This window comes from Mustela erminea, chromosome 6, assembly GCF_009829155.1.
Source record: "Mustela erminea isolate mMusErm1 chromosome 6, mMusErm1.Pri, whole genome shotgun sequence".
Classification (NCBI taxonomy): domain Eukaryota; kingdom Metazoa; phylum Chordata; class Mammalia; order Carnivora; family Mustelidae; genus Mustela; species Mustela erminea.
In genome coordinates this window covers 24001002-24026125 of record NC_045619.1, presented here as the reverse complement: position 1 = coordinate 24026125, position 25124 = coordinate 24001002, and the positions used below count along the sequence as shown (strand labels likewise).

At 36.8% G+C, this 25124-nt stretch overlaps 1 protein-coding gene across 3 annotated transcripts in view; it reads left to right on the top strand.

The window, feature by feature from the left end:
* The window catches only part of CFAP54 (cilia and flagella associated protein 54), a 325575-nt gene that overhangs the window by 100992 nt on the left and 199459 nt on the right, over positions 1–25124 (top strand). For all 3 annotated transcript variants that reach the window (XM_032346701.1, XM_032346702.1, XM_032346700.1), the window contains exons 21-26: positions 272–364; positions 630–815; positions 8022–8158; positions 11986–12133; positions 15014–15169; positions 19377–19499. In XM_032346701.1, coding sequence (XP_032202592.1) covers positions 272–364; positions 630–815; positions 8022–8158; positions 11986–12133; positions 15014–15169; positions 19377–19499 — 843 coding nt within the window. The remainder of the gene's footprint in view (positions 1–271; positions 365–629; positions 816–8021; positions 8159–11985; positions 12134–15013; positions 15170–19376; positions 19500–25124) is intronic.

Genomic DNA, 25124 nt, shown 5'->3' with positions numbered 1-25124 from the left:
GACCTGAGCGGAAGGCAGAGGCTTAACCCACTGAGCCACCCAGGCACCCTGGAAAAGTATTTCTTTTGCTACATATTTTCTGTTTTTTAATTTTTAAAATTCTAATTAGTCGATATACAGTGTAGTGTTAGTTTCAGGTGTACAATGTAGTGATTCAGTGCCTCCATGCAACACCCAGTGCTCATCAGAGCAAGTGCCACATCTTGATAAAAGAAACTGAATGCCTTGTTAAACAGACTAGAGATGATGGGCTCATCTCTTTCCTTGGCAGGTCTCCTGGTACTGCATTTTGGGCTGCAAAGCAGAAGGGAGCTATGGAAAAGTTAGGCTAAACAATAATCATCTCCCAAACTCAGGAGAAGCGGTATGTCAAATTTAAAAAACCTCTAAATGTCAGGAAATCTTACCAAAAGTCTCCTTAATGACAACTGAGTGTTTTTTTTTAACCTTCTTCTAATGTTATTATTTCAGTGAATTTTTCTAATTTCAGTTTAAATCATAACAGTAAATACAAAGTTGTTACTTATTTTATTTACTTTTTACATATAAGGATTATTTAATTAGATTTTTAAAAAGTCACATTCCTTCAGTTTTCTATATATAAACTTGAAATATGTTTTTATTAACAGATACCAGCTGATGGTAAAAGCATTTTTGAAGTGAAAGGTTTAGAAACCAATGAAAAATATGTCTTTGCAATTGCTGCGTATTCTTCTAATGGGAAGCTTATTGGCGATGCTATTGGGGAGACAACTAAACCAATTCTGGTTTATCCACCTGTTTCTGCTGTTACTGCTCGGATGTTCTTGACACAGGTAGAAGAGATTTTTGCTAATTTTTTCCCTTATGTTTTTTTCTGTTAAGCTGTTACTAAGTAATTTCTAATGGGAAAAAAATCACAGTGGATATTCTAAAGCTTGTAATATGTATTTCCACTACTGCAGTTTAGTCTCATAAAAATAGTTATCATTCCTTCTCTTTATAATGGGATTGATTTTTTTTTTATTACAAATGTATCCAGGAAAAAAATGCTATTGTAAAAATTTAATTTTAATTTTAATTTTAAATTTAATTTTAGAAATTTAGGAAGTACTGAAATACACAAAGAAGAAAATAAATGTTACCTATTTATCTTGTCATCTGGAGTAGCACTTCTTTTTTTTTTTTTTTAAGATTTTTATTTATTTATTTGACAGACAGAAATCACAAGGAGGCAGAGAGGCCTACAGAGAGAGAGAGAGAGAGGAGGAAGCAGGCTCCCGTGGAGCAAAGAGCCTAATGTGGGGCTCGATTCCAGGACCCTGGGATCATGACCCAAGCTGAAGGCAGAGGCTCTAACCCACTGAGCCACCCAGGTGCCCCTGGAGTAGCACTTCTTAACTTGGGGCAATTTTGGCCCCAAAGGGACATTTGTCAATGTCTAGAGACATTTTTGGTTGTCATAACCTGAAAGGGTGCTTCTGGCATCTAGTGGGTAGAGGTCAGGGATGCTGAAAAGCACCCTACAATGCAGACAACAACCCTCCATAACAAAGAATGATTAGGCCAAAATGTCAGTAATGCCAAAATTGGGAAGCCCTGATCCAGAGCTATCTTTTCATTTGTGTGCATGTGCCTGTATGTGTATATACTTATATACACATACATTTTAAATATATATATGTATATACATGTGTTCGAATTTATGTATAATATAATCTAATCATGGTATATATATTATTTTGTATCTTGATATGTCATTTAATATATAATTGACATTTTTTCATTCCAGTAAGTATTCTTCCACAGTTTAATTTTTAACAGCTACATCTTCTAAAGGTATTGCCTCTTTTAATGATACTGCTTCTTATAGATAGATTGTAGTTTACTTAGTAATCTTTACTGATAGGCATTTCATTATTTTCCAGTCTTTTGCTATTAAAAGCAAAGCTGTGATGTACTTCTGAGTATATGCATCTCTGTCTGTATCCGTGATTACTTTTTTGGGGGGAAGATTTATAGAAGTGAAATTTCTGAGTTACTAAAGATACACAGACATGAGTTCAAGTTCCAGCTGCTCACACTAGCCATGTGATATTGAGCAAGTAACTTTCATCTATGAAGTGGAAACAGTAATAGTAGCTACCTCCCAGAGGTATTATGAGTATTAAATGGAATTATGGGTGGCAGATATTTAACCAGTGCACTTGTCACACAGTAGGTACTTAATAAATATTGTTAGTGTTTTCAGTTATGAATATATTCATGAATTAACATTTTTGCTGAAATAATTGCCTGTCTTAAAACATATCACCAGTGAATAGGACTCTAGAAAGGGTGACTTATTGACCTAGGTCTAAAGAATCTTAATTTTAAGCCTATTGTGGGCTCTAGAGATGATGGCCATTTTAAATTTTATCACATTTCTATTGTGCTATTATTTTTCTCTTAATGGTTGATTAGAATAATAAGCTAAGATCTTAGTGATATTTTATATTATCATATTTTTCACAGAAAATTAAATTGAGAGAATTGCTAGGATTTGTCTAGCATTGGTTTAGCATGTCATATTGGCTCATGGTTTTCTGATGTTTTTATTTCTTTGGAATCTAATATATTCCCTAATTTTCAGTGATGGAGTTATTTCAAAGTGAGGAATCGAATATTTTATCAAGGCCTAATTTTTCTCCAGGGAGGTTTGACTTTTGGGTTTCATTTGGCGGAACTTTCATTGAAAAGTTAATAAAACGAAGTCCAAGCTATTCTGCTGGAATAATGAGAAGTGTCATAAAGTAATGGCCAATGTTTCATTATTGATACTATATTTGCAGTACTGTATTCATTTGTGACAGTATATGAGCATTCTCATAATGTTAAGTGACTGAAGCAAAATTTTCTTACTTAGTAAACTTAGTAAAACTTAATTTACAGCTCAAGTTTCAGCTTTTAAGTTCTAGCAAGAAAATGTACCTTTCCTTTGGAATTGCAATTTATTTTTCATGAGAGTGGTTAGTTTTTAGTTTCAGGGTAATTCAGTTCTTTAAAAAATATCATATGGGGTGCCTGGTGGCTCAGACAGTTGAGCACCTGGCTCTTGGTTTTAGCTCAGGTCACGATCGGGCTCTTGGGATTGAGCCTGGTGTTGGGCTCCTTGCTCAGCGGGTAGTCTGCTTGTTCTTCTCCTTCTGCCTCTGTTCCTCACCTTGCTCTCTCTCTCTCAAATAAATAAATAAATCTTTTTAAAAATACTATCATATGTATTTTATACTAAGGAATAGAGACATTTCACTAAATACCTATGATTAACTTGGCTTGGAATCTTAAGTTGGACTTTCAACTCAAAGTTATTCTATAGCCATTAATAAAGTCAGTTGGATTTTAAAGTCAGTTGGATTGTCATTAGGTTTCCTCTTAATGTAGAAAGCTACTAATTTAGATTATCTGGAAAGTTGTTTGAGGAACCATTATGAATGATATATTTTCTAATTTTTCCCTCTTTATAGCTTCATTTGTTTTTATTTTTTCCCTGTTAGGTCAGGAGTATCTAGATAATGTAATATAGAAACCTATGAGCAGGATTTTAAGATTTTAGGCAAATTACTTGATCTCAATTTTCATATCTTTAAAATGGATAGAATACCCAATGTCATATACTGCTGGGTTATTGAACTACTTAGTCAAATAGGGAATGGACACAGTGGCTTATTGAGAAAAAAAAGGGAGATATCAATTTAAAAACACTATGTGTCATATATTTAAAGATTCATTATTATGTTTATTACAATAACTCAATGAGATGTTATTATTACCTTTATAGTGGAGGAAACTGAAATGAATTTAATCCTTCTCCTGCCATTTTATTTGAGAAAGATTGTCTCAGGGAGGTCATGTAATTAAGTAACCCATGGTTGCTTGAGTAGCAGATGGTAAGCCTGACACTTGAACCAGCTCATACCTTTCTACTGCTTTGTCTAGGTTCAAGGAATTTATGTATTCAACTTCTAACATGGACCAAGTTCTTTTAGAGCCTATGTCACTGCCATCTCTTCTCTGCCTGGGTTGGTGCTGCTCAGTGGGTCTTGATGATCAATATTGGCAGTAGAGTTTGATACTGGGACATGAATGCTTTGTCAGTCATAGCAGGGGTGGCAAGGAGAATGAAATTCATCCTTTTTTCCCCCCACTTTATATATGAATAATTCACTGAAACTTTTTGATAAGTAGAGATTGGCCTTTTGTCTATGACCAAATTAAAAGCAATAAATCTACCAGGTAAAAGATAGTCATCCCATTTTTAAAGCTCTTTAAGAAGTCTCAACTCTTCTCCTTACTCTCATCCTCTAACTGAATATTGCTACTCTCTCTACTCATGTGTTTATTGATGAATTATTTCTTGTTTATTTTGTGCTAGGCTCTCTGCTAGATCTCATCTCTTCTTCCTTGGAACTTTTTTATCAATCTCATTACCACAACAATAACCTATATTTAGGTAATTTTGACTTATGGTTTCAGTTAGGACTCTGATTGCAAGTTAAGGGCACCAACCCAGCTTGAGGGAATGTAGTTAGGCTCTGGGAAAACTGTGCACTCCAGGCGACTGTAGGTCTCATACCTTTGGTTCTCTTTATACATTGGCTTCTTTTTCTCCTTCTAAAGACTGACTTTCCTTACTTCTCCATCTCTGAAGGAAAAATGGAAGCTCCTGCATTTTTATATACCTCCATTTCAGATATAAACAGGGACTTCCTGGCTGGCTCCTAATCTGGATTCTAGATTCCTAGGAAAGAGATTCTGAATGGCCCGCCAAATAAAATGAGTCTGACGTCTTTTTTGATGTTTGATCACTGAGTTGTTTTTAAACCTCACCCTTCTTTTTTCCTTTGGTTCCATACACAGGCAGGCTGATAGGAGGGCTGTGAGCTCACCTTTGATGCTAACAAGAAATTTGAATCTCCCAGGTGGCAGAACTTTCCATATTCCTATCCTTCCCCACCTCCAGCCACTAATCAAGGCCCAGTCCATTCCTTCCCAGGCCTACTTGTGCCTGCCTAACACTTCCTGGGAGCCCTTTGTGTGAGTAATAAATTTTCTTTCAAATTCTCCTGGTACATGTAGTGCCTTTAGCCTCAACAGCAGAACCACACTTTGGGTGGCTTGCTTTGCAGAAGGGGCTATAAAACACCCAGTTTGAGTCAGGCACTTACCCTGGGGCAGTCAACTGTGCTACAGTAGAATTGTTGAGTGTCCTCTTCTGTGGGTAGAGGGGAAATTACCAGGAAAAGAGGGTTTTAAAATTTATTTAAAGCTATTATTGTGCGCTTACTCTCTACTATGCATTGCTCCAGGCTAGTGATTCTAAACCTTGAAGGTGTGTCTTGGAGTGCTGGTTGAACACATTATTGTGTCCTACCATCAGAGTTTTTGATTCACTGGATCTGCAGCAGGGCCTGGAATTTTACATTTCTAGCAAGCTCCTAGGTGATGTTGATGTTGATGGTCCAGGGACCATACTTTGAGAACCACTGTTATTAACAAAGTGAACAAAATGCCATGATAAAAGATTTGTAATAAACAACAAACATAGTAAATAAGTAAATTATCTAGTATGTTACAAGGTAAGTTCTATGCAAGGAAGAAGTGGAGTATGGTCAAAGGAATTAGAAGTATAGAGTGAAGGAATGGAAGGTAAATCAGAGTATTAGATTGGGTGATCAAGGAAGTCATCTAGAAGGTGAGATTTGAGGGGCGCCTGGGTGGCTCAGTTGTTAAGCATCTGCCTCCCGCTCAGATCATGATCCGGGGGTCCTGGGATCAAGTCCCACATTGGGTTCCTTGCTCAGCAGGGAATCTACTTCTCCCTCTGCCTGCTGCTCCCCCCTCCGCTTGTGTGCTCTCTCTGTCTCTCTCAAATAAATGAATAAATCTAGAAGGTGAGATTTGAGCAGAGACTTAAAGGATGGTCTCTGGAGGCAGAGCATCTGCAGAAGGTGCTAAGGCAAAAGCCCTGTGGTTTTCAGAAGTGTACCAGCTATGTATGATAAACAACAAGGAGGCCAATGTAGCTGGAGCAGAGAGACCCATGGAGAGTAAAATAATTGGTCAGGGAGGTAAAATGTAAGTAGACTGGTCAGGGAGCTGATCATGACAAGTGTGGAAATTTGGAAGCCACAAGAAGGTCATGTATCAAGAGGAGGTCTCTATTATACTAAATTATTTCATTAGTCTTCTAGTGCTTCTTTCTCATTTTAACCTCACCCCCTTTAAAATTTATTCTACCATTACTACCAGGTCACCATCTTATATCATGGCACTGCTCTGCTAACCTGCGAAAACTCATGAATTTACAAACCTTAGTTTAATCATGGCATCTTTTCTTGTTTTACCATGTCCACTGATTGAATAAATAACATTGTTTTTAGAAAGATATAGTTTAAAAGGAAAGAACATTCAATTATAATTTCACCCAACTCACACATCATTTGTTATTAATTTCCACATTAAGTGTTAGAATTATGAGGTGTCTTAGTGACCACTTAGTCTGACTTCTTCATTTAACCAATGCAGCCAGAGAAGTGACCTCATCTACCACTCTGAATCTTGGCTCTGCTCTTCTTACTGAATATCAGGCTCTGTACAAATTATTTAACTTCTTAGTGCCTCAAGTTTCTCATCTGAAAAATAGGGATCGTAATAGAGCTCACCTCATAAAACTGTAGTGAGGAGTTAATACAATAATGCATGTAGAGTGCTTGGACCAGTACCTGATGTCTTTAAATACTTCAACCTGATTTTCAAGGCCTTCTGAAATCATATCTCATTTTACCTGTCCATCATTTTCCTGCTTTTCCTCAAATTCTGATCTGCCTTGCTAGTCTCTCCTAAATGCATTATGATGATTTTCACTATTGGACCCTTTTCAGGTTCTCTCTAAACAGTGCCCATCTGAACCTTATTCCTGCTTGAGGTTTCAAAGCAAGCCCTGACTCCTTTTTGCAGCCTTCATTTCTCCTTTTCTCAGCCTCCACAATTATTATGTTATTCTTTGTAGTTTTTCTGGTAATTTCATGTGTTTTATGTCTGTAACTTGATTAGAGTTTAATGGAGTATAAGGTCATTTTAAGCTTTGAAGAACCTATCCTTACAGTGCTTAGCACAGAGTAGAAACTTCATAAAACCTTACTGGTTGGTTGGTTATGAGTGTGGAGCTGGCAGATTTAAAAAGTTCTGGTCCTGTAAGTTATTCCCTTGAGTGGAATATATTCTAGCAACATGTCATTTACATACTTAATTTAATGAATTTATTTATACTTTATCTTCTACCTGCTTCCATTAAGGATTTGAAGCAGCACATAACTCACATGGTGAGATTTCATATTGTCGTACATATTTGAATAGAATGATTTTAGGGAATATCTGTAAAGAAATATATTCTACCAAAAGAAATAGATAAGTTGTTGATTTCTCTTCTCTCCAGCTTCTCTTTTGCCAGTGAAATCAGTTATTTTGTCTAATGTTGAGTATGTTGAATTAAAAATATCATGGTCTCTTGGAAGCATCTCTGTTTTATTTTTCACTCTTTTTAGCTGTGAGCCCTTTGTTGCACAAAAGCTCTGAAAGTATCAGTCTGAACCAGAAAAGAATGAAGTATATTTCATATTTTGGGTTTGGGAAATCTGATTGTTTCTCTTGGAACAGATTGTTCATTATAACAGTGTGTCTAATAAATGGAGTGCACTGCCGAGATAGATGGAAATGAAATTAATTTGGCTCAGATGTGATCTTTGTTTTGCTTATGAGAATTTGAAACATCCTTACAGAGTTTCAGATTTCCATGCAATTTAGAAATAAAAGAGATTTCAAAATATGTCTGCCTCCCTTGCCAGTGGCCATTGATACCTTACTGTGGTCCTGTAGATCAAAAGAGCAAATGTTAACAACTGTGTATGAAATTAATGTGTGAGCGGATTTTATCAGAATTCCTGTTTAAAAGATACATTTCACAGATAAAAATATCACATAAGATAATGTACTTTTTGTTGTAGGTTGCCTATCAGGTTGGTAACTATGAGTTGGCTAAGAAGGCTTTCTCACCAGTTTGGGATTATTTTGTGGCTTCACCACATCATGATGAGCAATCTGTTATTTGTTTAAGCAATATAATGACTATCACACAGAGAAGGTAATTAGAAATATTCTTTTAAAATATTAATTTGCTTAGTGAAAATATGGATATTGGGTGTGAAGCCTAGAATTAATTTTCAGTTTCATATTAAGATAGTCAATGTGGGGGCGCCTGGGTGGCTCAGTGGGTTAAGCCTCTGCCTTTGGCTGAGGTCATGATCTTGGGGTCCTGGGATTGAGCCCCACATTAGGCTCTCTGCCCAGTGGGGAGCCTGCCTCCCTCTCTCTCTCTGTCTGCCTCTCTATCTACTTGTGATCTCTCTCTCTGTCAACTAAATAAATAAGATCTTTAAAAAAAAAAAAAGATAGTCAATGTAAAACTATTTCTAATAAGTGTTTTAATAAGTATCTGCATTCTAAGTTCTTGAGTCCTTGTTAGAAACTTCTTTGCTAGAGTCAGAAAAAGCACAGGAGGCATATAGATGCATTCTGAATTTAGAGTAATGAAGGCTATGGGAAAGAAAATACACAAATACCTTTGGGGGCTTTTTTTTTTTTTTTTTAAAAAAACAAGAACAGTCTGGTTGGGGTTAAAGTTATGGTCTCATAGGTGGACTATTAGGATAAGACAGTTTTTCCTTTGCTTGAAGAGGCTCCCAGGATTAGAGCATCAGCAACTGCAGACAGGCTGCTAGGAGTCGTATAAAACCACAGGTCATCCTTTGCTTTATAGCCATTTTTCCTTTAAAAAACAAAGTTTAAGAGCAGTCCCAGAAGTGAGCATTAGTGTGATTTCAGGCTTTTTCAACAAGTTCAAAAAAAGACAATCTCCTTCACCTGCTTGTTAATGTCTTTAATAAGAAAATAAAATTCTTTATTCCTCAGTCAAAGATAATGACCTTAAATGCACATTCTGGTTGAGGCAAGGCTTTCATAATGCTTATTCACATAAAAGTATAATTCCATTCAATTAAACAAATGTAGACTTAGCATTTACCATGTACAAGGATGCTGGTGCTATGCAGGATGCATTTGAGAGGCATTTCAGGAGAGGAAGAGACAGAGGTTGGAAGGTTTATGCAACATGGGGACAGGGGAGTGGAGGTAGTGAAGTTGACTGGGATTGTCATTGTTACCTGACAGGCAGGCGGGCCTATGACATGTACTAGGGGAAAGGGTGAGGTGAGGGACAAGTGTTTGGAAGAGATAATGAATTAGATAGGAAATATTTTGCAGTTAGTTTTCCAGCAGGATGCCTTTGTGGATATGAGGTGCCTAGTAGGTAGTTGAATATTTGGTGCTGTCACTTAGGAGAGAGGTCAAGGCTAGACAGAGATTGAGAAATTGTCCATGAGGTCATCGTTGAAATTTTGGCAAGTGCTATCTCCCAAGGAAGAACTGTTTAGCAGAAAAGGTAGAAGCTGGAATTGAACTGTGGACATTGCTTATATTTAAGAGGCTGAAGCAGGAGATAGAACCAAGAAAGGGCTGAGAATGTTTTATGCTGGTCTGAGCCCATGAATAACCAATGTTGTATCTGAACTAGCCCTTGTGGTTCTTATTATGATTGCAAGACATCTTTCAGAAATAACCATCTGGAAATTTTGAAAAAAAAAAAAGATGTATTACTTATGGGATCTGGAAATTATACAATACACTTGGGGCCCCACAGCAGGTCATAGGTAAAGAGAGAGAGCCAGCATGGGCCTGGGGTTCTGATTTAATTGAGGTAAAGTGTGGGTGCTTAGGATTTCATGGGCTCACTCTTTGTTGTTGAATTTAAAAAATAAAAGTGATAATTTAAAGCAAGGGAAGAGAAAAAAACACACATAAACACAAATGGCCCCAATGTTCATTTATTGAAATCAACTAAGATTTTTTTAAACAGAGGAGCCTCAATGGGGGAAGTGGCCTGGCTCTTTATCTAGTTGTGTGGCTGGCAGTGTATTTATTAGAGAAATCTGTCTCTGAAGTGGATGTTTTGGCAATCAAAGCTTAAGTCAGACTTGCATCACAGGAAAGGAAGGAAGGGAGAAAGAAAGATGGAGGGAGAGAGGAAGGAAGAAAGAAAGAGAAAGGGAGGGAGGGAGGAAGGAGGAAAGCCCAAGTCTCATAACTTACTCTACAAAAAGGAGTAGTTCAGGAAGTGAAAGCCTGGAAAAGTGCATTGCCAAGGGAAGTGGGAGTATCACCCAGGAGGGACTGGTCAGCAGTATTAAATGCCATTGCAAGGTCAGGCAGGGGAGTTGCTCAATAAGAGATGCTACAGAGAGGTTGGGTAGGATAAAAACTAAGAGGAAACCTTTAGAATTGACAATTAGGAGGCCATTGATGAGTTTAAGAGAGCTATTTTGGTGGTGTGATGGGCTAGAAACCTTCTGCAATTGGTAAGAAATAAGTGAAAATAGAGAATTGGAATAAGCTAAGATCACTCATGTGAAGTTTGGTGGCAAAGAAGAAGAGGATGGCAGAACACTGAGGGGGAAGGCAGGTTTAAGGAAAGCATATTTGAGGATGGAGACTGTGAAGAAGGAGAAACTGAAGGTATAAGCACATTCCCACAATAATGACACTATGGTGGTAGAGCCTGGAGGATATAGAAATACACAGGGTGGAGAGTAGGGGGTTTAGGACGTTTACTCAGGAATGTGAACAAAGAGACATCAAGGATAAGCGGAAGTGTTGCTGAGAAGGACTAATGACTAAGTTGATATCCCATAACATGAATTTGTAGTAGAGCCCCGTTCTTCTGGATAAGTCCACATTTGACTCATCTTTATATCCCAGGGCCTAGAATAGTGTTTTCTACATAGGAGGTGCTTGGCAAATGCTAGTGTGAATGAAAAAGAAAGATCAAATGAGATTAAGTAAGTGAATAAGCGATTGTTGTAGAAGGGATAGAAAAAGCAGTCAATGACATCTGTGCAAGGTCAGGCAAACTGATTATGGCTTAAAATAAGGGGTGCAGAATCTGAAGTGGGAGAGAGGTCACTATTGAAATGGCTGACCAGCGTGTGAGCTCTGTAGAGAAGGAAATGGAGCCACCAGGAAGCAACAGCCTGGACATTGTGTACGTCCGGGTACCAATTATCATGTGGACCAAGAGAGAGTTCATTATGAGTTATAGGAGTGGGAGGACTAACATTCTTCTAGCAAGTGTAATTTCAGCGTTTAACACAGTGGTGAAATGGATCATGATCAAGTGTGAATTACTGATGTCAGATCCTTTCCCGTTTTTTGAGATAGAGGGTGGACCTGATGCTTAGAAGGGAAAGTTCGTCACCAAGTAATGTTGAGAACAAGGAAGGGAGGAGTATTGGAAACCAAGAAGGAAGGCTGCATATTTCACAGTTTTGCCAATAATTGGCACTGTTGACTACAATTTAGAAAAGATAATTAAAAAAATAAGCCAAGAGTTATTAAGACTCTGCCTCTCTCCTTTCCTCCCTTCTTGCCTCTTTCTTTTTCCTTTTCTCCTTACCCGGGGTGGATTTTGCTATAAGTGACCCTTATTTTCCAAAAGCTTATTAATTGAAATATTGGGCCTATTTCCCCAAGCTTCTGAGTATCTATAGCGATTTCATTATGTTGATAGAAAAGAAGTTTGTGTATTAGAGCCAGAAAGTTTTACTTCACCAGTAGTTATTTTTATGGATCTGTGACATAATATGTCAGCAGCTTAATTATGTTAGTTGTTAACTTGTTGTTAATTATAGTCTTTAATTTTAATTTAAAGAGCTGTGTGAGAGAAATTGTTCCACAAATTTTTGCTGTTATTTTGGGATCACTGTGTAGATACTAAGAACAAATCAACCTAAAAAGGTGTGTTTATATGTTAAATCATTTTGTATTTATACTTGTAACATCATTTACTTCCTTTTGCAGATTACATTCAGATCTTTTGGCAGAGACTTCTTCAATCCTCTTATACCTTTTTCTTAGAAATATTTTTGTAACAAGTGACATTAAAATTAAAGAAGAAAATCTTTTCTGTGATAGTATTAAAGGCAATGAGCTTTTCCCCTCTCAACAAGTAAGTGATTTTAAAATGACCAAAAATGTGCTGATTTCCCTTTATTTGTTTATTGATATTTCAAGTTCATGTTATTTTGGGATTTCATACCCTGATTTGTGAATGGACTGAGAGGTCATTTTATGATTGTGCAGGTTTGTCTGATATTTCATATAGGTTTCATAGGACCAAGTTCATATATATTTTTCTTCTTTTCAGTTTATCTTTTGTGTCTCTACAAAATAGTATAAATTTCAAATACTAAAAAAGATATAAAGTACAAAGTAAAATCCATTATAATCCTATTGCTTCTAAAAATGATATGATTTTGTTCCCTCTGTTTTGTTTTATATCTCTGATTTTTAAAAATATGCATAGGAAAATTATTGTTATTATTATTTTACAAGATGACATCACAATCTACTTTCTATTCCACAATTGCCTATTTAACCTTTTTTATAATTTATCTTGAACATATTTTCATGCAGATACTTATCAATTTACGAGGTTTTTTTTTTTTAAAGATTTAATTTATTTATTTGACAGGCAGAGATCACAAGTAGGCAAAGAGGCAGGCAGAGAGAGAGGAAGAAGCAGGCTCCCTGCTGAGCAGAGAGCCCGATGTAGGGCTCGATCCCAGGACCCTGGGATCATGACCTGAGCCGAAGGCAGCGGCTTTAACCCACTGAGCCACCCAGGCGCCCCTACCAGGTTTTTTTAAGGTCTTAGTTTATTAATCCTCTCATGAAAAATCTGCACAATCACCACAAATAAAGTCACTACGGAATCTTTACTCCTGTTGTCCACTCTCCATCTCATTTCTTGCCAGCACCAACACTGGCTCTGGCAGTCCCCTTGACCACCTTCATTCTGTTCTTGTGTTCCTTTCCCTGTTTTCTTGAGGTCCTTTCCTGCTCACACAGGCCATGTCCTGCAGGGCTATGATTGGGTTCATTTTTCTTTGCCAGTTGTCTCGCCACCACCCAGTTGGGTTCTGAAACCAAATACAAAATGACATCTGGTATGTTCTTGTCCATTTTGGCTAGTTTTTCCCGAATTTCTGCCTCAGGTACTGTTGCCTTTCTGGGATGAAGAACATCAGTGAGCATTCGTTTTCATACCAAATTGTTCTTAACTCATATTGTGTTACTGTATAGCGGCAGGAATGTAACCTATCCCTTACTGATGGATTCTCAGGGTGGTTATAAACATTGCTGTCTGTACATCTGCAACTTTCTAACTTTAACATCTTGCTTTTAAAAACAGTCCTTCACTTTTGTTTTCATTCTAGATTGAATATCACTCTTCTTTCTCCCTCTTCCTCTTTCCTTCTTTATTAACTTTAAACACAGAGACTTTCCCCAGGTGTTTGCTTTTCACAGTTGCATTTTCCTATCCATGCATTTATTTATTTAATAACCAAGCAAATAAACCAACCAATAAATTGTTATGGGAGACTGTGACAATGCCCGTGGATACAAAAATGAAAAAAAAAAAAAAAAGAAAGACATGACCTTTTGTCTTTTTTGGTACAAAAATGATACTATTATTTGTGTCAAATAATGATAATTTGATAATAATGATACTATTATTAGTATCAAAAATGATACTCATATTTTGATACCTTTTGATACACAAAAATGAAAATAAAAAAAGACATGACCTTTAGTCTTATGGAGCCTAAGCACTCATAACCATCATCCTATTCCTACTACGTTGCATTCAGTCTGTACATAAAGACCGTCTTTAAGTACTTCAGTGAATTCCAGAATGCTGGACTACCATCCTACTAAAAATTTACTTTATGGAAATTTCTGTTTGCCACTCATAAGTTTTCTCTGTATGTAGTTTTGTATGTATATATAGAAAAATAGGGGCACCTGAGTGGCTCAGTAGGTTGAGCATCTGACTCTTGATTTCGGCTCAGGTCATGATCTTAGGGTCCTGGGATGGAGCCCTGTATGTTGGGCTTCACACTCAGTGGGGAGTCTGCTGCTTTCTCTCTCCCTCTGCCTCTCCCTCCATTTGCATGCTTGCTCTTCCCCCACCCTCCTCAAAAAAGTAAATAAATCTTTCAAAATAAAAGACAAGAAACATAGTAAAATTTTCCCTCAGGAAAGGGAAAGGAAAAGTTAGGATCATTTAATCACAAAAGCATTTACTCCTAAAAGCCCAACTTTCTATTTTACTACCATTTTTATTTAAGTAGCAAAAGTATAATAGAAGATTAGTTTGGTCTACTGAAAATTCATCATTTTTTTTTCACAAACCCAGTAAGAAAATGGGACCTTTTTTTTAAAAGTGGGGATAATATTACAGAGACATAATATTTTAATTATTATTTGTTATAACATTTATGTTTTGAAAAACTATTTTTTTCTAACATTAAAATATAGCCAAGTTTTTATTTTACCAATTAAAAAAGATTGGTTCTTTCTTCATTACTAGTAGCATTTTTACTATTTTACAAAATATTCTGAAATTTAACTCTAAGGTTGTCTTACCCATATATAGCATTGTTGGGGAGTTAGAATTATTCTTGAATTTAGATCTTGATTTAAAATCAACATTTTTTTAAAGATTTTATTTGTTTATTTGACAGAGATCATAAGTAGACAGAAAGGCAGGCAAAGAGAGAGAGAGAGACAGAGGAGGAAGCAGGCTCTCCACCAGCAGAGAGTCCGATGCAGGGCTCGATTCCAGGACCCCAGGATCATGACCTGAGCTGAAGGCAGAGGCTTTAACCCACTGAGCCACCCAGGTGCCCCTAAAATCAACATTTTAACATACCAACATGTTGTTAAGCCACAGGATCATATTTCCTACCCTTTATTTTCCTTAGAGACATATTAGTGAAGCACTTGATGTTCATTTTGAGTAACAATATCTGTTTCCTTACAGATTACTAGACTAATTGAATGTGAGAGAGTATTAGTGGCATTGGAACTTAGCAACTACCTCAATGATTCTAGTTATACCCTTCAAGCTGTGACTCAGTGTTATGGCCTTCTTGCGCCTATAATCTACCACAATATTGTTTTGGTACCTGTCATACAGGTAAGCATATTTATACCCCTAGATAAGGGTATTTTTTACAAAGGCAATTCAACAAAGCATTTTGGAAAAGAAAAAGCAGTGTATCTTTTGTAATGTACAAGTAGGTCAAAGACAGGTGTTATGAAATTTCATGAGTTAACTGAAAAACAATTTAATAATCTAAATTATGTTTGGGCAAACATAAATAAAGACTAAAATGTATTTCTCTGAAAACATTCAGCCCCATAGTTGTCCATGTTTAAACATTAGCAATCTGCTTTTTAAAGTCATTTCAGTTTTTATAATTACGTAATGTTCAAAACAGCAATACTCATTCAAAAACATATTGTTAAAGCCATTATCATGTGGGGAAAAATTGGTGGATGACATACGAAAATATATTTGGTTTCTTGGTGATGAAGGAGTTGAAAATTTACAGGAAAAGAGTAGGTGAGAGCTGGCTAAAGGGATTATATTAGTTGTCTCTTCTTTCTAACAAATCACTGTAAATTTAGTGGCTTACAACAATACCCATTTACTATCTCATAGTTTCTATGGGACAGGAGGCTGGATATGGCTTCACTGGGTCTTCTGCTCAGGGTCTCATGAGGCTGAGCTCAAGGTGCTGGCCAGAGCTGTGATCTTACTCAAGGCTCTGGCACCTCTTCCAAGCTCACTGGTTGTTGAGAGAATTCATTTCCTTGTGCTAGTGTGAAAGGGGGTCCTTAGTTCCTAAAGGCTCACCATCAATTCCCTCCCACGTGGTCTTCTCCATAACATGACAGTCTGCTTCCTCAAGACCAGCAGGAGAGCTTCGTCTAATATGCATGAGAAGTCTGACATAATGTAAGGTACTCATGGGAGTGATGATCCTCTCATAGTCACAGGTCCTACCCATGCATAAGGAGAAGGGCTTATACAGGGCTTGTACACCAGGGGGCGGAATCTTGTAGACTGCTTTAGAATTCTGCCTACTACAGGGAAATCATGAGAGAAGTAAGGTTTCGCTGCTGATACTTTTAGAAAGTTTTTCTCGTCATCATTGTTGTCATCTTTATCATCATTGTCATCAACCCAGATTTTGAGAACCAAGAAAATGCGACTGAACTCATGTACAGCATTAAAATTTTTAATTCACCATTGAGAAAACTAACGAGGGGGGCTTACATACTTTAACAAATATTTGCTTTGGAGTGGTTATACTAGAGCATAGACGTGCCTCCTTCTCCCACATTCCCCACATTTAGGAGTTCAGTTGCTTAGGAGATCTGCCTCCAGAATCCAAAACCTAGATTCATGGTTGGCAGCCTTCCATGTCATTTGTAGATGGATTGTAGAGCAGCATTCTCAAATGTAGAAGATGCTTCCTCCAGAACTGAAAGACATTTACCTGGCATTGTCCTTTCTTCTTAGAGGTGAGAGATGCCAGATGTCAGACTTAGTTTGGATGGGGTTTCTTGGCACGGCCCAGATAGTTCATTTATCTGCAGCTTCCTGAATCTTCACAGGGTTTATTTCTATCCTCTGGAGGGCATGTATCTTACCAAGGTCTTTAATGTACTGGCCATTTCTTGCTCTTTGGTTTCAATTAACATGTTATTGTTGTAATCATTCAGTGTTTTGTTTTGAGAAATGCCCAGAGAGTTCAGGTCCTTTTATAAAATATGTCAGAGGCTAGGATAATTTTCATGGCCCTGGAGCAAGTTGCTAAGTATATACTTTTGTCTTCCCAGTATGAAGGGGAACTTCTTCTGGTACTTCTTCCTAGTAGTATAGAAAAGATAACATTAGCCATAGCAATGCATAGCTTTTAATGTCCTCTTGTAAGGATACCACATTGAGACCAGCAACTGCAAATGGTGCTCAATTGGTCAAGTTCAGGATAATCTACTGTCATCTTCTGGCATCCCACTGACTTAGGGTACCTTTAGCTACATCTCAGAGAATGGATTATAAGTATGAGGAAAAGCCGTGAGAAAGAAGTTTCTAATTAAATTGTATTGTTTGGAATAGGAAAAGTGAGTGGAACAAGATTTTAGAAATAGGCCTTAATATGGATGAGAATATACTATTTGACAGAATTGGCATTCCAATTCAGTATGAAGAGACTGGATATTTTTATAAAATGATGGTGAAACCCCTGGATATTCATCTGAAAGAAAATAGAGTTTGACACTTATATTGTACATATATAAAAAGTCCAGATGTCCTAAAAACTTAAGGGAAAAAAATCACAGAAGATTACATGTGCAATCCAGGGTTGTGAGAATCCTTTTTAACTAAGACAGAACACTTAGAAATAACAAGAAAAATAAGAAATATTGATTATATTTATGGCAGCCTTGTGTGACAACAGGGACCATAACAAAAATAGCATAAAATTTATGGATTTAGAACAAATACCTAACAAGGTTATTTATATATATTACTGACAAGGATAAATATATATATAACAAAAAGTCTTACAAATTGGCAGTAACTTATTAAAAAAAGGGCCACAGAACATAAATAGGCAGTTTATAGGAGAGCAAATCTAAGCGGCCAAGAACCATGAAAAGATGCTCAAACTTTGAATATCCTTAGAAATGAACATCAAGTGAACAATGTAATATTGCTGAAAGAATTGAAAGGATCTGTAACTCCTCTTGCTGGTGAGGATGTGGGGCAAAGGAATTCTCATTCATTGATGGGGAACATTTGAATTGTTTTAGGCTTTGAATTTTGATAAAGTATTCTTAATTTTAATTAAACTAAATCTAATTTTAATTAAAATTAAAAACAAATATACTTGACACAGCAATCCCTCTATTAGTAATTTATCCCATAGAATAAAATCACCAGTTAGTAAAATGCCTAGTTCCACCCCTTGGTTCCCAGATTCATGTGTTCTACCTGCTGGGGAAACAACATCACATAATTGTTATTGATTTAGAGTGTTTACTTTGATCTTGAGGATGGTGCTTCATCCTCACTAGGTATCATCTCAAATCTGGTGCTGAAGTTGCCACTCATATTGGTAACTGAGCATGTACAAAGATGTTTCTTATGGCCTTTTTTGTGGTGACAAAAAAAAGCTGGAGATAGAGGGAAAGTGCTGTGGCGGGAGGATGGCCAGTACCTATACCAGATGGCAAAACGTCAGCTGTAAAAGTGTATGCAACATAGAGAGTCTGGAAATGGCTGAATTAATGATGGTTGTTTCACACTAAATCATACTATGCAACCACTGGAAATAATGAACTTGAACTATACCTGTAGACTTGGAGGGAATTTTCATAAGACACGATTAAAGGAGAAATGCACAGTTCAAACAAGTGCTTATGAATTACATTTTATGACATAACATTAACTCTCCCTCTATGTATGTTTATGTACTTATATGTATATATATATGATTATATGAACCTGGAGAAAACTACAAAGCTACTAGGTTGCTAACATGATTTGGGGATATTGTGTAGTGGGGTGGGGGTATGTGATGATGCAAGGAATTAAAGAGGCATTGCAGATACTCATAGGTGTACAGTAACAATAGTAAGAATGCTAGAATAGTGACTTGAAGCAACTAGTGTGCTCACAGAAGACCAATATCCATATGTTAATTTGTCTTTTGATAATCTGGATGATTAATAAATTGATGCAATCTCAGTCCCATTTTTTTAACAGTAATGTTGCTCAGAACAGAGCAAAGTACTGAAAGGTAAACTTAATTATCTAGCTCTTCATGAAATTCGGGATCACATAGTATAAGGCAAGGAGACTAAGAAGTAAACACCAATATTTATGGGATATGGGATATGGATACTTGATTTTAATTTTGAAGGCAACTATTAGTTCAAGTAACTGGTATCACTGTATATTTAATATGGTACATCCTTCTCTAAATGGTTTTTTAAGATCCTCCTAATCCTGGATGTGCCTTTAGTGTCTTGTATATATAATATTTGCCTATATTTTTTATGACACTTGTCAAAATTTTCTCTTTTGTAATCTTTGTATACTTATTTTATCCTCTATACTAGTTTTCAAGTTACTTTAAAGGACTTATCTGAAATGGAATATATTAATTTTATCTCAGAGTACATTCTTTTATACATAAGAAATTTATTGACAATTATTAATGATAATAGTATTTAATGATTTAAAAATTGCTTGATTTGAATAGAACATTTCATAATGAGTGAGAGTAATATTTTTCAACAGAAACTATTGTACTTCTATTTTTTAGATCTTGATAAAGTGTGTAGTGGCTTTGCAAGGAGTACCAAATATCATCCACTCAAAGAAACATATTGCAACTTTTGAAAGTGTACAGCACATGATAGCTTGTTGTATCTTCTATATAACAAAGGTATTTATTTCATTCCTTGTCTAGTGTCATAAAATTTAGGAATAGCAATTACTTAGAATGTTGTTACTTTTATTACATAGAATACTTTTTTTTTAAATTTTATTTTTATTTGTTTGACAGATTACAAGTAGGCAGAGAGGCAGGCAGATAGAGAGACAGCAGGGAGCCTGATGCAGGGCTCCATCCCAGGACCCTGGGACCATGACCCGAGCCGAAGGCAGCGGCTTTAACCCACTGAGCCACCCAGGTGCCCCTACATAGAATACTTTTAAAAATAGTACCCACAAAACATTTTAGGTCAAGAGTTGTCTGTGTGGCTCAGTTGGTAAAGCCTGGTGGTGTATCTTAGGCCAGGGGAAGGGTGGGGAAAGAGTGCATTTTATGGGATCTCATTCATCTTGGAAATAAGAACGAACCAAGAGACCAGAGGCCTGGTAAGCTCATTTATCCTCATTGCTTGGCTCAAAGACCCACATTGTCTGTTTCTTCAAAGGCTTTATTTGACTGAATCCAGTGAATTTCCTCAAAGAAGGGCTATATCAGCTTGCCTGTTTTATATGGTCCTCACAGGACTTTTGTGATTTGGTAGGGGTCTGGAAGAATACTGCATGGGTGGGCTGATTTGATCCATCACTTTATTTGGGACTTAAGTTTGTTTCAGTGAAGGTCTGGAAACAGAGGCCTTTACCTTCTATCTTAGCAAAAAAGTCATGATTTGCTGGGTGTTTATGGCCTGACATCAGGAGCAGAAAATCATATTCTTTCCATTGCTCACTGGTTTCTCACTGCTGGAGACACATCTTTAATTTTGTTTGTGCAAATATGGAGGGAGGGTAGCCATTTGCAGGAAGAAAAAAAAAAAAAAAACTTAATTAAGAGGACTCAGAACTCCAAGGGTCAGGCCAAACACCAGAATAACTGTGTTTTTACTCTCACTTTGTTGGAAAAGACCAGAGGTAACTTGAAGAAAAAAAGGCAAAAGAAAACTTTCAAAGTGGTCTGATGAAATTAAATGATCAAAACAAAACAGAAGATCTTAAGTAATTGAAGAAAAGTTATTTGATTTTTGATTAAAAAAATTAAACAGATAAAGATTGTAGTTAATGGTATTTCTTGAGTCAAATCTGGAAGCTCAAGAAATACCAGACAGCATAGAGTGGAATTACCTAGAGATCAATTCAGAAGGCAGATCCAAAAGTACTAACACAAAACAAAAAGAGTTCTGGAGGTAGGAAATTAAAAAAATGGAGAATAGTCTCCCTAAGTCCTAGGCCAGATTAATTTAAGGACTCATGTATTGACACTTGGTGGTGTGATTCTTGGAGTCCAAGCATAAAGAAAAATCTCAAAGTTTTGAGAACAAAGTACAGGTTATTTGCAATGGAAAGAGAATCCATTAGCTTTAAACTTTTTATCAGCAACAGTAGAAGCTAAAATACCGGAGCAACATTTGTAGAATCCTGAGGGGAGAAGACCGAGGTCCAAAAACTAATAACCAGGAAAGATATCATTCCTTTGTCAGGGCAAAATAAACATTTTCAGGAGTGCAGGCATCTAAAAAGTATTCTGCCCATGTACTTATCTGAGGAAAACACTTGAGGAAGTACTCTATCAAATGACAATTGGTTCAGGAGAGAAATCCCAAGGTAGGGAAAGACAAAAAGGAGAGGAATAATGGGAGCCATGAATCTTGCAATATATGTACTATTAAAATTAAATAGGTAATAACGATGTGATATGGGTTTTGTAATATAAATGCTAAGTAGGAATTCTTGAAATAGAAGAGTTATCTTTGAAAGAAAAACTTATTAATAACTAGAACTAAAACTTTTATCTTGTTTGGGGTCAAGGGAGGGGACATCAGGTGGAGATTCGTGGTGCATGGTTGTGTGTTTAAAAAAAACATAGTATAAAAAATACATATAATGTAAAATTATTATTTTATTTAAAAATGACTCAGGAACATGTAGCTAAGTGCAAAACTTTAAAGCGCAGTAGGACTTCTAAATTGACAGGAAGAAAAAAATGAAGAGAGGAATGTGACAAATATTGGTTGAAAATAAATGGATAGAGGTTCTGGGGAAATACAAACACAAATAAAGGAGGAATAGCAATTTTTATATGCGAAAAAAGCAGGAGTTAGAATCCCAAACATGAATCAGGACAAAGAGGCATTGTATAATTTTGTTCAAAATTGTTTTGTCTTATTACCTTTCTCTGCTTCTGGAAGACATCTGGTCACTTTCTGTTTTAGGACAGTGTCACTGTTAAGTATTAAAGATCAAGTCTGAATTAAAATTCCTAATTTTTTACAATAACAAATTAAAAAAGGAAAATCACAATTAGATTAAGTGAAAAATGCCATAGGGGCATTTGATAACGCTTAGCAACTTTTCCCAAAAAGATTATATGTAAGTTAGGAATGGAGGGAGTCTATTGAACAATGATAAAGACATTAACCAAAATTTTACAGCAAATACACTAAATGGCAATTTTCTGAAACCCATTTCCTTAAAAATCAGGTATAGGAGATTCTGACTCTTGATAGTGTGAATTATTATTTGTAGAGATTCTGTCTTATGTAATAGATAAGAATATGAAATAATTTTACAATATTAAAAAAGTATAATTCATCTGTAATTGTACAGGTTTCAAAACTCATGAGAATCCAGTAAAAAGAATTATTTATTAAGAGGTGCTGGTATCATTGACTATTCATCTGTAAATAAATGAAGCCAGAGCCTCCTACCATAAACAAAATAAAGACAGATGGATATTTGTATGGCTTTGAAGTCAGAGGAGACCTTTCTCAATAGGGCATAAAATTCAAAAGGTACACAGAAAAAGATAGATAAACAGACTACATGATAAGTAAAAAAAGATTTTTTTATGACAAGACACTGTATTAACAGGCTTAAATGCAAATCTTAAAAAATATTTGACAGATAAGATTATTAACATTACCTCGGGGAGCAATCAATGAGAAAATATGAAATAATCTTACAGTTAAGGAAAAGAAGAATCAGATTTATTTTTAATTACAAAGGATATGTTTCAATCACCTTAAAAAGTAGAGTAGTGAACAGGTACCAGGTGATGAATGGCCATCTCATGAGGTCAGGGAGGAGCCATTCAAGGGTTTTAATCCTGGAAACAACATAATTAAATTTGCATTTTAACAAAAAGAAATTATTATGGGCAACAACAGCTAATAGAGTGGGATAAGACCTGAGATAGGGAATGAGTTAGAAGGAGAGGGATGATAAAGTGAACTATGGCAGTCCTCTCTTTACTGTTGTTCTGCGTCCCGCGGTTTCAGTTACCGGCAGTCAACTGCATTAGTCAGTTGTCAGAAGTTCGGTGGTAGCCTAACACCACCCGTGTCATCCCCCTCACTTCATCTCATCATGTAGCCATTTTACCATCTCAGTCATCACAGAGAGAAGTGTGAGCACAGTACAAGATATTTTGAGAGAGACCCTGTCGTATCATGTATTGTTATAATTGTTCTATTTTATTATTAGTTATTGTTAGCCTCTTACTGCACCTAACTGATAAGTTACACTTGTGAGATAGAGTTGAGAACCTAAACCTGCTAAGTGGGGGAGCATAGAGGAGAGAGGGGGAAGAGCCAACAGCAATCCAGCTTTCTGGCCTCAGCAGTTGGGTGAATACAGTGCTATTTGTTGAACTCTGGATAAGGAGGAATTTATGGTAAAAAAGGGGAGAAAAGATAATGAATTTTGAATCTGTTGAATTTGGGGGCTAGTGGGATATCCAAAGGGATATATATTATATAATTGGACCCATAGGCTTGGAGTTTAAGAGAGGACAAATATGTTAAACACAAAACCATCGTTAATATATGGACTCAGCTGAATAGTAGAAATACATGATATCACCTGGGGACTGTGTAGAGTGAGAAGGGAAGAGAATTGTTTAAGAATCTCAAGGGTGCACTTAATCTGGTGTGTGTGTGGGGTAGTTCTGCTTCCACTAGTCAAGAGGAAGAATTGGAGAGCTGATTAGTCCAAAGCTATTTTCTCATTCCCAACCTTGACTTTGAGGATCCATCTGCTGCTATTATTAGTTCTGTCCTTCTCATGTAGCATAACCACAATCCCAAGTACCCTTTTCCATCTGATGTTACGATTACACACACACTGGTTATTGTTATGGTGGGCTAAAAGTACATCTTCAAAGTTTACTTTTTTTTAGAATATCTTCTCTGTTTGGCCTTTTTTCTCCCCAAACTTGTCCATCATGAAGTATTTCCAGGAGAGGCGTGTCTTTTGGAAGTAAGAGAAGGCCAGGTTACACTTTCTTTCCAGCGTCCTGGACAACAGTTCACTTTACATTTAAGTGACTGATAGCAGCTACTGCAGTATTTTTTCCAGAACAAAGAAACTCTGTTCAAGGCAGCTTGTTGCTTGCAGCTTGCCAAAAGCAACTTCTGCTAAAAATCAACCAGCCAACCATCCAACCAATGAACCAACCAACCAACCCACCAACCAAACAAAAACCCCAATTCTGCTTATCCAGGTACTCCACATTTGACCATTGAGGGGAAACAGGAGAGGGAAAGGATGTGGTTATAGAAGTGAGAACCCCAGGAAGGGAGAAGGCAATGAGATCCTAGTACGTGTGGGAGGGTTAGTCTGGACAGGAGATTGACCTCTCTCCTCTAACAGGAGGGTAGGATGGTTGTAGTGTGTAGGTATGTGATAGTGTGTAGGTATGAGATAAGCTAGTTTCCCTACATTTCTTCTGTGAAAAGGAAGCAAGTTCATTTGCTGAGAGAGAGAGGGGGAGAGAGAGAGGAGTGGGGAGTAAAGGTGGGTTACAGAGATGGAGAGAATGGGAGGTTTCACAAAAAACCTTGTGGAAGATGGAAGAGACTCCTGACCTGGAACAAAAGACCAGCCTTTGGGGCCCAGTGCATGTTGAAGTCCTTGAATTCACATGCCTCCTCTCTCAGCTTCTTGTGATTTTGTGCAGCTTGGGGATGGCCCTTCCTTGCTTTATTTGCCATCCACAACTCCACTGCCTTCTCCCACCCCCTGACCCCCACAACTTGAAGGATCATATTGTGGTCCAAGTGATATTATTGTAGATATGACCCTGAATATTTCTGGACATTTGTAAAAATTAAAACATGTATTGATATCAGATATTTGATGTTGGAGCTGGTTCTGACCCAAACTGTTATGCTAAGAATTGCCCTTTCATGGGGTGCCTGGGTGGCTCAGTGGGTTAAAGCCTCTGCCTTCGGCTCAGGTCATGGTTTCAGGGTCCTGGGGTCAAGCCCCGCATCTGGCTCTCTGCTCAGCAGGGAGCCTGCTTCCTCCTCTCCCTCTGCCTGCCTCTCTGCCTACTTGTGATCTCTGTCAAATAAATAAATAAAATCTTAAAAAAAGAAAAAAAAAGAATTGCCCTTTCAGAAGTTTCCTCCAGCCTGATCAATAGCCCCAAAGCCCTGGCCTCACTTCGAGTCCCAAATTTTAGGTGTTCATTTTTTATAAACACATTTTTATATGGCTTTTCTGTTATGACATGGAAAGCCCAATTAGTCTAATGGCTCTGTTTCTTTTCTCTGTTCTGTTGAAAACATTGGTAATGTTTCAG